Source organism: Schistocerca americana, chromosome 6 (assembly GCF_021461395.2).
Source record: "Schistocerca americana isolate TAMUIC-IGC-003095 chromosome 6, iqSchAmer2.1, whole genome shotgun sequence".
NCBI classification, from domain to species: Eukaryota; Metazoa; Arthropoda; class Insecta; order Orthoptera; family Acrididae; genus Schistocerca; species Schistocerca americana.
In genome coordinates, this window is record NC_060124.1 from 488,384,132 (window position 1) to 488,399,939 (window position 15,808).

The 15,808-nt window shown below is 44.9% G+C and overlaps 1 protein-coding gene across 1 annotated transcript in view; it reads left to right on the forward strand.

Moving 5' to 3' along the window:
- Positions 1-374: 374 nt before the first annotated feature.
- LOC124620241 (testis-specific serine/threonine-protein kinase 4-like) overlaps positions 375-15,808 on the forward strand; it is a 132,820-nt gene continuing 117,386 nt past the window's right edge. The window contains exons 1-2 of the mRNA XM_047146909.1: positions 375-392; positions 479-563. Coding sequence (XP_047002865.1) covers positions 375-392; positions 479-563 — 103 coding nt within the window. The remainder of the gene's footprint in view (positions 393-478; positions 564-15,808) is intronic.

Sequence of the window (15,808 nt, forward strand, 5' to 3'; positions counted from 1 at the left end):
GTAGACACATGTAGTGATCCGTTAATCAGTGGCAAGGAGAATAAAATAAAGAAACATAGATTCCTGTTTGCATAAACATAGTTAAACATTCAAGAGTAAAGATAGATAATTTAGGATGCAAAATAAATGTTCCTCTGCACCACTGAAAATGACACTCTGAACATAGAATGTTATCGATTCCTCTTTGTAGCCTCTTTCATTCTCCTTCCCTTGGATTTCACGAGAGATTCTGTTGTTTGCACTGTAACTTTTTGCCTTTCCTCAGATAGAGCGTACTTAAGACCATTCCTATTGGATATCTGATGATTCCTCATACTTTAGATAAGTACATTCCACAAAATTCTGCATTGAATAAATATTTAGGGATTGCGGTGATGTCGGCATCCAGCAGGGTATGTTTTGGATAATTTTCATGTGTTGAAATATACTCCGCAGAAAGACTCATATTATATACACTTTTGTACATATTTTGTTTTAGGATGTTTATGTGAATCTGTGGTCCATAATTCCAACAATAAAACACAAATCCTTCACACCATTTGCACTTGTGCAGCCCGAGATAAGTAATGAATCTCCTACATGTTTAACGACGCTGTTATATTTCACTCTTGAAGTTCATTATTCTTTGTCCTCCAGACTGTTACTCGCCCATTTGACTTAAAAAACTTAAATCGTCTCTCGTTAGTTAATGCAATCTTCTTCCGGAAATCAAACCCGTAGGATTTATGTTCTCTTGCAAATGCAATTCGCTTCTTTCTATTGATTTTACTGATATATGGTTTTCTACTGGCTGTTCGGGCTCAGTACCCATCTCCATAATGTACATTTCTTACAGTATGTACTGAAATATACTCCTGTACGCATGTGAACTGCAGAAGCACGCAGGAGATCTTGGTTTTTCTTGACTTCTATAAGTACCTGTCATTTTTCAACCTTGGATAAAATTTCTAGACGACAAACTTTGTAACTGGTTTTTACGTGCTCTTTTCATTAAACCTGTGCATAATAGCCTTCATTGTACTGGTAGATGTTACTCTTCGAAACAGCCTGATTCAGATTTCTCTCTCTTCTTTTGTAGTTTCGCGACCTTTTCGACCCATATTACTTAAATATCAATCGATGGCTTTGAAAACAGAGAGGGAACTATTTACTACAGTGGATGAAATACAGCAGCGTAAGGAAAGGGAGAGTGGTGTGTGTCAGTGGTGCACCGTTCTAGGGAACTTGTTTACTACGCGAATACTTTGTAATATTTCACGGTTTATCGAGTATTGTTTGTGGTGGTACGTGTCATTCGGTTGGGATTTGGCAGCAGTTAATTGCAAGCTGCCTGCCACACATGCGAACTCAAAACACGACTAAACATCATATTCCTTTGCTAGCAACGGTGGCAGAACCGCTTTAGGTTGGACCATAACAGAGGCGAAAGTCGCGAAAAACACAAAACTCTGTCAACTGTAAGCTTTCTTACACCAGACATTTTATTTTATTTAATGAAGAAATGGTCGTTTATTCACAGAGCTCTTATTTTACTTAAAATTGGGTCGCTGAAAATTTCTTTGCCGAACTGTGACTGGAATTTGGACCTCCTCTTTCGCAGTAGTTGACCCTCTCGGAACGACGTAGTTCGATCATTTCGTTGTTTTCCACCAGTTTGCAAACTCCTCTAGGTCTCCACGAAAGGCTCGTCTCTGGGTTCAAATGCTGATGCAGCACAAAAATATTCATTCCATTTCAAGCACTGTCATGTGAAAATCGAACTTCTACGTAAAAGTAATTTTCTTTGTTAATGTCTCTCCATGTGTTGTCAACAATAACTATGGCGGCCGTTATTTCTATTGAAACATGCAAACACATTACTGCTGGGGACCAAATAATTGACACTTAAAGTCTGTTGACGGTTAGTAAACAATAGTGGTAGTTGCTGGCTTCTATTCCTGGTCATGTAAAAAGAATTATATCCTCGATTCAGATTCAAACATCTGCCTGCTGGTGAAAAAATTCGGTATGTAACAGATGGTTCTACATAGTCAACAGCCCGATTATATGCTGGCTACGAAACCCCGTTACAAAATTCTACATCGTAACACTTTAATTTTAAACATTTGCACATTTTGTTACTTGTGAATGAAGTACAGTATGTTAAATGTCTATTGTGTTTAGTTAAGAGGGAGATAAGTATCTTGATAGGATTCCCGGTTCAGTGCAAAAATTTTCATTTCTTTTCTACTTCCGATTGGCTTACTAATACTGGTGAAATCTTTGATATTTCACTTCTTTTTATGCCTAATTAGCAATGACAATCGGTGCCATTATTGAGTCTCGGTCAGGCACGAAAGCTTTGCTTGGTTAGCAATGGTTATAGGTGCTGGGTTTCAAGTCAGATCCAGAACAAAAATGTTCGCCGTGTCATTTAAACTTCAAACATGTGCATAAATAATTGCTCGGGAATCATGACTACAGTGAAATTTCAGGTGGTACTCTGTTTATGTTGAGGCTTACGTAGACGGATTCCCGGTGTTAATAGCGTTTTTCTTAACAACCAGTTTTTGGAAAACCTCCTGCCACAGTAACGAAGTTTAGCTGGTGTGGGAAAACCTTTTAGAGAGCAAAAATATTCCAAATTGTCATATAATTCTAGGAGTCGAGATACTGTCTCAAAATGTCTTGTTCATAAAAACATTTAATTGTTCCTACGGGTTACTAAATGATTTACATGTCCGAAGCTCGTGGTCGTGCGGTAGCGTTCTCGCTTCCCACGCCCGGGTTCCCGGGTTCGATTCCCGGCGGAGTCAGGGATTTTCTCTGCCTCGTGATGACTGGGTGTTGTGTGATGTCCTTAGGTTAGTTAGGTTTAAGTAGTTCTAAGTTCTAGGGGACTGATGACCATAGCTGTTAAGTCCCATAGTGCTCAGAGTCATTTGAGCCATTTGATTTACATGACAATTTGTAATGAGTGTGGTAATGCTTTTGAAAGGTAGTGTTGCATTAAAGTTGAGATAACAAGGGTTAAGGACTGTCTCACCTCAAATAACATGTTTCCTAGTATTTGTGCCTGCCGGGGTGGCCGAGCGGTTCTAGGCGCTACAGTCTGGAACCGACCGACCGCTACGGTCGCGGGTTCGAATCCTGCTTCGGGCATGCATGTGTGTGACGTCCTTAGGTTAGTTAGGTTTAAGTAGTTCTAAGTTCTAGGAGACTGATGACCTCAGAAGTTAAGTCCCATAGTGCTCAGAGCCATTTGAACCGTTTGAACCTATTATTTGGAGGATCATGGTGTCATTTTACATCTGCACGGACTGCCATAAAGGACAGTATTTTCTAGTGGTCTCTCGTAGTACACTTTCTGCATGGTCAAAACAGTGCACTGCAAAAATATTACAGGACTTGCAAGATAGCTATGGTTTGTGGGCTGCACGCATATCAGTCGGAACCCAGTTCAGGTCGTTCGGGCACTTCTGAACATCATAGTACTCGTGCATGGCCGAGGGCTGCTAGAAGGACGAAATGAAAATAACGAAATACGGAATCCCGTACGCTTTAATTACAAACCCTTCTTGAAAAATTATTTGCAGAGTCCTCGTGTGCGCTGTAAGTACAATCCTTTCTTGGAAATTTATTTTCAATCGATATTTTCCCTTGTCTCTCTTTCCGTGCCTTTTAGGAAAAAACATTAATAAATATACTATACGAGCGTTGCTTAGGTTTACACTGAGGTCACAAAAGTCGTGTGACAGCGATATGCACATTACAGATGGCTATAGTACCGCGCACACAAGGTACACTGCTGGCCACCGTAAATGCAACACCAAGAAAGACAAGAGGTAGCAGAACAAAATTTATTTTGTAGATAACATGTTGACCAAGTATCAAATGATCACGTTTACAGACATCTGTGACATGTGGTTCCTGCCAGAATCAGTAGCCAGAGTAGCCGCCATTGTTGGAGATCGCCGCTGCCACTCGTCTCGGCATTGAGTCAAAGAGACGTTGGATGTGTTCCTGGGGTACAGCAGCCCAAGCAGCTTCCACACGTTGCCAAAGATCATCTGGTGTGGCAGGTGGGGATGTAATCTGGGTCACTCGTTGAGCAACCATGGACCACATGTTTTCTATCGGCGAAAGATCCGGAGAGCGAGCCGGCCAGGGAAGCACTTCAATCTGGTTATTGACGAAGAACCTTTGGACAATGCGTGCCACGTGTGGTCGCGCATTATCCTGTTGAAATATGGCTGTGGCCGAGCCCTGAAGGTAAGGAAGGACAACTGGCTCCAGCACCTCGGATATGTAGCGCCGGCTATTTAAAGTACCGGCAATGCGTACTAGAGGCGTGCGAGAGTAATATCCAATACCGCCCCATACCATAATACCCGGTGCAAGACCAGTGTGGCGGTGCATAATGCAGCTGTCCAGCATCCTCTCTCCACGGTGTCTCCACACTCGAATCCGACCATCGCGATGTTGCAGACAGAAGCGAGCCTCGTCAGTAAAGACAACGTCATTCCATTCTGTCGTCCACATCCGTCTGTCATCACACCATTGGCGACGGAGACGTCTGTGGTTCTGCGTCAATGGTAGACGAAGCAATGGACGTCTTGCGGACAGACCACTCTGCTGTAAACGGCGTCGAATGGTACGCGCAGACACTGGATGATGCGTTACAGACGCAATGTGCTGTGCTATGGTTCGGGATGTCACTGAGCGATCCGTCACTGCCATGCGCACAGTTTGCCTATCAGCACGTGCAGTGGTGCACCGAGGTAAATGCGATCGACCACGTCGGTCCGTCGTACCCTCCTGCATCCAACGGTCACATATCCGCGTTACAGTTGTTTGGTTTCGTCCAACACGACTAGCGATTTCTCTGTATGATAATCCACAATCTCGGTAAGCCACTATCCTTCCTCTGTCGAACTCGGATACTTGATCAAACGATGTTCGCTGTTGTCTACGAGGCATAACTGATCGTCTTGTGAAACAACCACAAGGTAAACACACGTGCCGAACGTACATTCGTCGAAATCGCCAAGCCTTAAATGGCGCTATGAGGTGGCGCCACAGGCGCGCGTGATGTGCGTCTGAGCTGAAATTCTAATCAGTTGCATATCTCATCGCTGCAAATCCATGGTGTAAATTGCACTTGATTCGGATGCTTCCTTCAGGGTGTTGCATTTACGGTGGCCAGCAGTGTATAAAAGGTCAGTGCATTGGGAGAGCTGTCGTTTGTTATCAGGTGATACATGTGAAAATATTTCCGTCGTGATTATGGCAGCACGACAGGAATTAACAGACTTTGAACGCGGAATGGTAGTTGGAGCTAGATGCATGGGACGTTCCACTTCGTAAACTGTTACGAAATTCAATACTCCGCGATCCACAGTGTCAAGAGCGCGTCGAGTATACCATATTTTAGGTATTACCATTCAGCACGGACAACGTAGTGGCCGACTCCCTTCACTTAACGATCGAGAGCAGCGGCGTCTGTGCCGAGTTGTCAGTGCTAAAAGACAAGCAACACTGCGTGAGATAACCGCAGAAAGCAATGTGGGACGTTCGAGGAACGTATCCGTTAGGACGGTTCTGTGAAATTTGGCGTTGATGGGCTATGGCCGTTAACGACAGAGCGCCTTTGCTAACAGCACATCGTCGGCTGCAGCGCCTCTCCTGGGCTCGAAACCATTTTGGTTGGCTCGAATGAAAAACAGCCCACAGTTGCACTAAAAATCTGTTCATTTTAAACCTTGACCATGGTGCCTGCTATAATAATATAGCCTTCTTCAGAAGTCCTGTTTTCATAATTTTTAAAGACCTATATGCTGCCTTCACTACCTGGGCAGGTACATACTTCATTATTTTCATCATGGCAGCGACAACAGCAACCGTTACAAAATTGTCTGGGCTGTTTTCCATTCGACACAATTTCGTAACGGTTGCTGTTGTCGCTGCCATGATGAAAATAATGGCATATTGGTAGGATACTAGGCAACTGGAAGATGCGATATTATTGGATTTCAGACATTTTGCATATGAGAAAAGGATAGCCACCGAGCTGTAGTTTGTAATGATACTAAGCATGACAACGCGAGAGTAAAGAAATGAAATCTGTTTATAACGTGCGCCTATACCAAGACGCGCGGCCAGCGTTTAAAAGGTACTTTACACTATGACTCGCTGGGCGCAGATATTTAAAATCATTGCCGCAACGCTTGATAGCAAGAAGCTGCGAAACAGAAGAAAGAACAATTTATCATTTGTTAGGAAAATTCTAGAGTCTTTATAGTTAGTTGTACTTCTGGTCGCCGATATGTTAACATGTACTTCATTACCTTTGATGTTTGGTCGCCGAATTAAGCACCGCTACAAGTTATATTTCATTTAGTGTGAAAAACCACGTTATCACCAAGAAAAAAAAAAACGCTTTTGTAAACCTTGTGACGATAAACAATACTTACGCGCATGCCAGGACATTTAATTTTTACAAAATATCGCACATACAAAAGCAGCGACTGTTGGACTGCTCCATGTAGGAGAAAAACATAAAAATGTAAGTTTTGTATTCATTGTAAATTTGTTAATGTTTATAGTTTAACGCCTTTGTTCTTTAAGAATATATTGATGCTTCACTGTACAGAAAATCTATGCTTATTCGTTTCTTTAAATTAACCACAAACAATATTTATGTTTAAATGAGCTTTGTTACAGGTTCGCTCTTTATCGCGGTGTCTCGATTGTACACTCCTGGAAATTGAAATAAGAACACCGTGAATTCATTGTCCCAGGAAGGGGAAACTTTATTGACACATTCCTGGGGTCAGATACATCACATGATCACACTGACAGAACCACAGGCACATAGACACAGGCAACAGAGCTTACACAATGTCGGCACTAGTACAGTGTATATCCACCTTTCGCAGCAATGCAGGCTGCTATTCTCCCATGGAGACGATCGTAGAGATGCTGGATGTAGTCCTGTGGAACGGCTTGCCATGCCATTTCCACCTGGCGCCTCAGTTGGACCAGCGTTCGTGCTGGACGTGCAGACTGCGTGAGACGACGCTTCATCCAGTCCCAAACATGCTCAATGGGGGACAGATCCGGAGATCTTGCTGGCCAGGGTAGTTGACTTACACCTTCTAGAGCACGTTGGGTGGCACGGGATACATGCGGACGTGCATTGTCCTGTTGGAACAGCAAGTTCCCTTGCCGGTCTAGGAATGGTAGAACGATGGGTTCGATGACGGTTTGGATGTACCGTGCACTATTCAGTGTCCCCTCGACGATCACCAGTGGTGTACGGCCAGTGTAGGAGATCGCTCCCCACACCATGATGCCCTGTGTGCCTCGGTCGTATGCAGTCCTGATTGTGGGGCTCACCTGCACGGCGCCAAACACGCATACGACCATCATTGGCACCAAGGCAGAAGCGACTCTCATCGCTGAAGACGACACGTCTCCATTCGTCCCTCCATTCACGCCTGTCGCGACACCACTGGAGGCGGGCTGCACGATGTTGGGGCGTGAGCGGAAGACGGCCTAACGGTGTGCGGGACCGTAGCCCAGCTTCATGGAGACGGTTGCGAATGGTCCTCGCCGATATCCCAGGAGCAACAGTGTCCCTAATTTGCTGGGAAGTGGCGGTGCGGTCCCCTACGGCACTGCGTAGGATCCCACGGTCTTGGCGTGCATCCGTGCGTCGCTGCGGTCCGGTCCCAGGTCGACGGGCACGTGCACCTTCCGCCGACCACTGGCGACAACATCGATGTACTGTGGAGACCTCACGCCCCACGTGTTGAGCAATTCGGCGGTACGTCCACCCGGCCTCCCACATGCCCACTATACGCCCTCGCTCAAAGTCCGTCAACTGCACATACGGTTCACGTCCACGCTGTCGCGGCATGCTACCAGTGTTAAAGACTGCGATGGAGCTCCGTATGCCACGGCAAACTGGCTGACACTGACGGCGGCGGTGCACAAATGCTGCGCAGCTAGCGCCATTCGACGGCCAACACCGCGGTTCCTGGTGTGTCCGCTGTGCCGTGCGTGTGATCATTGCTTGTACAGCCCTCTCGCAGTGTCCGGAGCAAGTATGGTGGGTCTGACACACCGGTGTCAATGTGTTCTTTTTTCCATTTCCAGGAGTGTATTTGGGAGACCATTAAAGTGTTCAATTTCCGATCTGACAACTTTTTTTTTACAAAATTTCACTGTTTTGCATTCATTTCCAATTTTTTTTATTGTTCAAATAGGTCCCTTAGGTAATTTCATTGAAGAGTCTGATTGCGTGAAAGCAATCCGGGTTAAGAGGTCATTTGAGAACCTATTTTCACGCAATCAATCTGTACGTCTCCTGAACACAATCGAGAACCGACGCATCGGTGATCATTCATAATTTTTCTCTCTTTCCAAGTCGTACCAAAAAAAACGGCCAAGGACAACTGCCGTGAGTACGCAATCTAGTGTTAAAGGTTGCATTCTTTATCCTGTCGGCAAACATTGCCATAAATTATCATCATCAATGTTATATTTGGTTAAATGTGAAAAGCAAAACCTTTTAACGCTAGAAAGACCATGGCCTGCTCAGATGAGTCCCGATTTCAGTTGATATAAGGTGGTGGTAGGGTTCGAGTCTGGCGCAGACCTCACGAACCTATGGACCCAAATTGTCAACAAGAGGCTGTGCAAGTTGGCGGTGGTCCATAATTGTATGGGCTGTGTTTACATGGAATGGACTGCGCCCTCTGGATGTTTAGCTACTTGGAGACCATTTGCAGCCATTCATTGACGACATGCTCCCAAACAATGATGGACTTCTTATGGATGAGAATCCGCCATGTCACCAAGCCGTAATTGTTCACGATTGCTTTCTATGAATTTCTAGATATGTATCAGTAACAACAGGATTTTAAAAAGTTGAATTATGACATGTAAAAAAAACTTTTGTTCATCTAACACATTCCATGTCATTACGAAGTCTAATCTGTAAGTCAAACATACGTCCAACTCTTGTGATATACCGGGTGATCAAAAAGTCAGTATAAATTTGAAAACTGAATAAATCACGGAATAATGTAGGTAGAGAGGTACAAATTGACACACATTCTTGGAATGACATGGGGTTTTATTAGAACCAAAAAAATACAAAAGTTCAAAAAATGTCCGACAGATGGCGCTTCATCTGATCAGAATAGCAATAATTAGCATAACAAAGTAAGACAAAGCAAAGATGATGTTCTTCACAGGAAATGCTCAATATGTCCACCATCATTCCTCAGCAATATCTGTAGTCGAGGAATAATGTTGTGGACAGCACTGTAAAGCATGTCCGGAGTTATGGTCAGGCATTGGCGTCGGATGTTGTCTTTCAGCATCCCTAGAGATGTCGGTCGATCACGATACACTTGCTACTTCAGGTAACCCCAAAGCCAGTAATCGCACGGACTGAGGTCTGGGGACCTGGGAGGCCAAGCATGACAAAAGTGGCGGCTGAGCACACGATCATCACCAAACGATGCGTGCAAGAGATCTTTCACGCATCTAGCAATATGGGATGGAGCGCCTGGTTCTAATAAAACCCCATGTCATTCCAAGCATGTGTGTCAACTTTTACCTCTCTATCTACATTATTCAGTGGTTTATTAAGTTTTCAAATTTATACTGACTTTTTGATCACCCAGTATATCTTTATTTTAATCCCCTGTTGAATACACGGCAGGCTGGCTGAGAAAAAGTCGTAATCGACTCCCACGTGTGTGCAACGTGGTCCGATTTGAAATTAATTACTTTTATCAACAGCAGACAGCCATAATTATTCTTCTGCACCTTTAGCGTTGAAATGCTAAAGGAAAGTTGACGGCTGCAGTCTGGATAATGAAAGATCATAAGAATTCCAGATACCTTACAATGTATTGACATACAGAATGGAAAAATTTTAATTTACGTACATCCTTATCACTTTAAAATATTCAGCAGCAATAATTACATTCTGTCTCCCTTTGTATTTCAAGTTCCACAAAACTGTTGTCATATCCATCCACACACAAATCTATCATTAGTTCACAGAACTCCGGAACATTTTCTTCTCCATAAAATGACAATAATTTATAATAATATTGTTGCATATTAAGAAGCAAAGAATCATTATGTCACTACCACAATTTTAAAAAATATCCACTGGCGCTGTTTAGGTTTTTTCACTCTCTCACTGATGTGCGGCAGTGCTCATTATTCCCAACAGATGGCAATATCCTCGTCAGGCGTGCAGCGCCTCTCTCTCTCTGTGTCTCTCTCTCTCTCTCTCTTTTTCTCGCTCGCTCGCTCGCTCGCTCTAGTGTATATTACAAACATTGGTTGCAGCATGAAAAACGAAAAAACATAAATTTACTCACTACGTCCTTCTTTTCACACACAGTTTTAAAAACATTTCATTTAAATTACGTGTTGTTTGAGTGCTGAAAAGAAATTATCAGCATTTCTTTGGACAAGAAACAACGTTGCTTGCGATCGGAAATTCGCTTTAAAAATATACACGAAAAAGCGTAGTCTTACAACACCTTCTTGATTATGACTCCATACTCTGGAACAAAAATAAGGAATCGATGGCACTTTCATCTTACACGCAATTCCCGTTAAAAATGCCTTGTACTTTTGCCACAACCCTTTCGGAAAATCTAAGTCTTCCAGTCGCTCGACATTACGAAATCGTCCCATTTAACATTACTTCTTGCTATAACTCGAAATACACTGAAGCGACAAAGAAAGTGGTATAATCATGCTTATTTAAATACAGAGATACGTAAACAGTCAGAAAACGGCGCTGCGGTCGGCAACGCGTAAATAAGACAATTATCTGGAGCAGTTGTTAGATCGGTTACTGCTGCTACAATGGCAGGTTATCAAGGTTAAAATGAGTTTGAACGTGGTATTTGTTATATCCTAGCCAGTAATGCCAACCGAGCCAGCTGCCAAAAGGTTGGCAGCATCAAAGTCCGGACGCCGTCCGCATAAGCAGCGCCAGCGATACAGGAAATCGCCGCAAGTCTGCGCGCGCCACCGCTGGCTTCTGGCTTCTTAAGCGCTGGAGTCGCGAGCGCTAGGACAGTTCTGTATTCGCCGCTCAGTTGTAAACTCGCCACCGAATTGTGTACTTGCTAGTCAGTTGTGTGTTCATCGCAGCAGAGTTGTTGTTTGTCGTCAGCCGACGCTGACCTAACCGCTCCGACTCGAACTAGACAGATCGCTGTAGACACGGAGTTCACTACGGTGTTTCTGTATCTTCTATAATAAAGATAAGTACCGACTTTTATTTAATCAGAGTGTTTGGGTTTTCATCTTTCTGTTCACTGTTCCAGCGGACCGGTCGGCCCGCTATTAAAAGTGTGGCGGTGACTTCGTAAGCCGTTTCTACAGCGAATTGCTTGTCACTACGAACACCGCCACAAAAGTATTATAGTCGACGCACGAGCGATGGAACACAGAATCTCCGAGGTAGCGATGAAGTGGAGATTTCCCGTACGACAATTTTACGCGTGTACCGTGAATATCAAGAAACTAGTAAAACAGCAAACCTCCGACATCGCTGCGCCCGGAAGAAGATCCCGCAAGAACATGACAACGACGACGGAAGAGAATCGTTCAACATGACAGAAGTGCAACCCTTCCACAAATTGCTGCAGTTTCAATGCTGGGCCATCAACAACAGCGTGCGAACCATTCAACGGAACATTATCGATACGGGCTTTCGGAACCGAAAGCCCACTCGTGTACCCTCGATGACTGCACGACACAAAGCTTTACGCCTCGCCCGTCAGCACTGACATTGGACTGTTGATGACTGGAAACATGTTGGCCGGTCGGACGAGTCTCGTTTATGGGATAGAGACAACCTCATTAATCCATGGACCCTCCAGGTCCGCAGATGACTGTTCAAGCTGGTGGAGGCTCTATAACGATGTGGGGCGTGTGCAGTTGGTGTAATATCGGACCCCTGATACGCCGAGATACGACTCTGGCTGGTGACACGTAGGTGAACATCCTATCTGATCACCTGCGTCCATTCATGTCTATTGCGCATTCCGAGGGACTTGAGCAATTTCAGCAGGACAATGCAATTTACTGTTCAGAAGAGGTCTCCACGACCTTGTACTCTTACTGATTTATGGACAGCCCTTCAGGATTCATGTTGTCAGTTCCCTTCAGCAGTACTTCAGACATTAGTCGAGTCCATTGCACGTCGTGTTGCAGCCTTCTTGGGGTCCTAGGTGCTATTAGGCAGGTACACCAGTTTCTTTGGCTCTTCAGTGTACTCATATGATGCGACATGCTCAAATTGTTCACCACTAATGTTATTATCGTATACTAAAGGACTATATCTCTTTGTTATAGACATTTCAGGGTAAAAATTATTGTTTATTACGATCGGAGTATTACTAACAGGTTTAATGTTAGCTAATGATGGACTTATACCCTGTAAACCGGTTAGTAATAAGTAACAGTGGAACGAGAGGAAATTTTGAGAGGTTCCATGCCCTCTTTTGCATGTCATCTCTCATTTTTATCAATTTTATTAATGTTCTATGTCATTGCACGGTGGTAACAGACTGAATAAGGATATTGTAATGAAAGTATTTGTACTGAGAGCTCATAAATACATTTCACTTGATTCCTACGCATGTTGGGTTACTTCCCTGTGTGGCCTGTGTAAGGCGAGCATCAGAGGACGCAGCACACTGCATTTCCGGTTGGGGGCTGCACTTCCCCGAATTCTGAGGGGTTCGTACAATAGGCTTAAGCACCTGGCGGAACGACTGACGTCGGTCGAGTTTCGCCTGTTGTATGCAGGGCGAAACGACCTGCGAGACGTCTGAGTGTCGACGCAGTTTATGTGTTTACCGTTCCGGAGCGTCCGGAACGAAGACTCCTGGCACCGACTGACAGCATTGTCCTCTTGATTCTGAGAATACTTGTGGACTGTGCCCTGCTCGGTGCGACTGTCTGGCGCCAGATGGCCGGTGGTCTAGGCAGGTTGCTTTTGTAGCCAGTCAAACGGCAAGTTCAGTGCCCTCATCTGAATAGCAGAGGCATGATTAGTCAACTTAAACTGAGGCTAGTTGACGTCATAAAGCCCTGCTCGAAATTGGAGGAAACGGTCACTATTGGCGCGAATGATGTTCCGAGACAGTGTGGGGAAATTTTGCAATCAGCACTGAATGCTGATTCGCGGTTTTTCTAGGAGAGTAGGGAGTTGAGCAGTGTGCGGGCGCACAGATTCGGGATCTGATCATCGTTAGAGTCGGACAGTCTTACGACTTAGTCGCACTTTTTCCGGCAGAACTTAGAATTCTCGGACAGCCTTGGAGGCCAGGGGTTGACACAGAGTTCCTGCACGACAGAAGTCGGCGCCTACATCATCAGGACGCTGCCAACCTACGACGTGCGGCAGATTTCAATACTGGTACAGTATTTTCCGGCTCCGGCATTGTAGGACCTTATCAATTTCATACTGAATCCCTCAGCAGCAAGCGCTCTCGTTTTGTTACAGGTCCACCTTGCTTGTTTCTCCATGTGATCCCATTTGAGCTCTCACTACTAATTGCGATACTGCTATATAGTCAGGAGATTTGATTCATTAGGACCTCCAGTCATTATCGTCAGTCTGTTGCATCACAGAGAGTAGGAGCCGCTTGTTCTCCAGGCAACTCTTATTCGCATAATAGTTCAGAATACCCTATCCTTTAACCTACTGTTTGTGTCGATAATCCGGCCGGAGTGGCCGAGTGGTTCTAGGTGCTACAGTCTGGAACCGCGAGACCGCTACGGTCGCAGGTTCGAATCCTGCCTCGGGAATGGATGTGTGTGATGTCCGTAGGCTAGTTAGGTTTAAGTAGTTCCAAGGTCTAGGGGACTGATGACCTCAGAAGTTGAGTCCCATAGTGCTCACAGCCATTTTTTTGTCGATAATCATGTGCCTTTATGTTCTGATGTATAATAAATCTCAGTGTAAGCCACATATCATTTCGTAGATATATGCAGGATCCGATTTCCTGTCGTTTATTATGATATAGTTCTCTTTTTTTCCTCTGGGTAGATCACGGTTTTTATTAAATTATTGTGAGCGTGCACTCCTTATTTTACCAGCTAGCAGGGTCCACCATCATTTCCCGTCGTTACTGTTGTGCGCATAGTTAATTAGGTGGTAGATAAGGAGGGGGTCTAGTGCATGTCTCGTTCTCATGCAAAATTCGTCAGAATTAAAGAAGTACAAATTCTTCTCCACCCCGGCACCTCGCAATTTCTTCGGTTTTTTCCCGTAGATACGGAAACGTTCTACCGCGAAACGACGAAAGAGTTCATTAACATTTACTATAGTCTGTAAACCTTGCAATTCTTCTTCGATTACGAACATGTTTTTGAAATCGTCGAAGGACAGCTTAGTTTCAGCAGTCTCACTAAAGAGTACTTGTGGGTCTCTTCGATTAATGGAACCGAGTCAAATACGGTCAATTTTCTCCGTTCTCTTGCACACTGAGAGAATGCCTAAATAGTGAAACTTCCTGGCAGATTAAAACTGTGTGCCGGACCGAGACTCGAACTCGGTACTTTTGCCTTTCGCGGGCAAGTGCTCTACCAACTGAGCTACCCAAGCACGACTCACGCCCCGTCCTCACAGCTCTACTTCTGCCAGTACCTCGTCACCTACCTTCCAAACTTTACAGAAGCTCTCCAGTGAACCTTGCACATCTAGCACTCCTGAAAGAAAGGATATTGCGGAGACGTGGCTTAGCCACGGCCTGGGGAATGTTTCCAGAATGAGATTTTCAGTCTGCAGCGGAGTGTGCGCTGATATGATGAAACTTCCTGGCAGATTAAAACTGTGTGCCGGACCGAGACTAGAACTCGGGACCTTTGCCTTGTCTGCTATCTCTATGATAAGCATTGTATGAGCGAGGTCATGTTTCTTGTACACCACATCTAACGGCTTGGCTCAAACATCGACTCCCTTTAGCCATTCAATCAATAGTGGTGTCGCCGAGTCGCAACTTCCGTTGCCTAGCGACGCTATCTGTCGGCGCGACGCATGCTGGCGGGCGGCTGAGAGCGGCGCGCGGATGTCTACTGGGACCAGCGAAGATGGCACGGACAGCGACGCCGCCTCGCCGCCCACCAAAGACGCCGCCGTGTCCGCCGCCCAGCCGATCGAAGCCGCGCCGGAGGCTGGGCCCTCCTCGCCCAGGAACAAAGGTACTGGCGCCAGGACCGCCCCCTCGACCTAACTACGCTATACGCTGTGGAAACGGCAACTCCAGCACGGATACGTGTCCGAATGCGGGTTATGAGAAATCTGCGACACTATCCGTCGGTTATAACCAGTGACGTAATGGTTAATGGCTGCAATGGCATCACTTCTTGAATTCGTTTGTTGTTATACTTTTACAGATACTGTGTCACTCTCTTTCTTCACAAAAAAAGCATCAACTGTGTTTGCTGGTCGACTCATACTGGTTAACAACCCGTATCTCAGGTAAATTCGATATCGTGGAGCATGTGGAGGCCAGGGAAGCATAGATACGCGACCTATTTCAAAGAAGACTTTGAAAATGATATTTACTCACCTAGGCAGGCATTTTTCGGTAATTTCCAAGAATGATTGCCTATGGAAGTGGCGGGGTCCAAACGATACATATCGAACGTGCTATCGTAAATCGATCATGCGACTCTGGTGCTGGGCGTTGTGAGTATCTATACGGTGGTCGCTACAGCAACGACGAAAGAAGAGCGTTACAAAAATACTTTTAATTGCAAAGGAGAC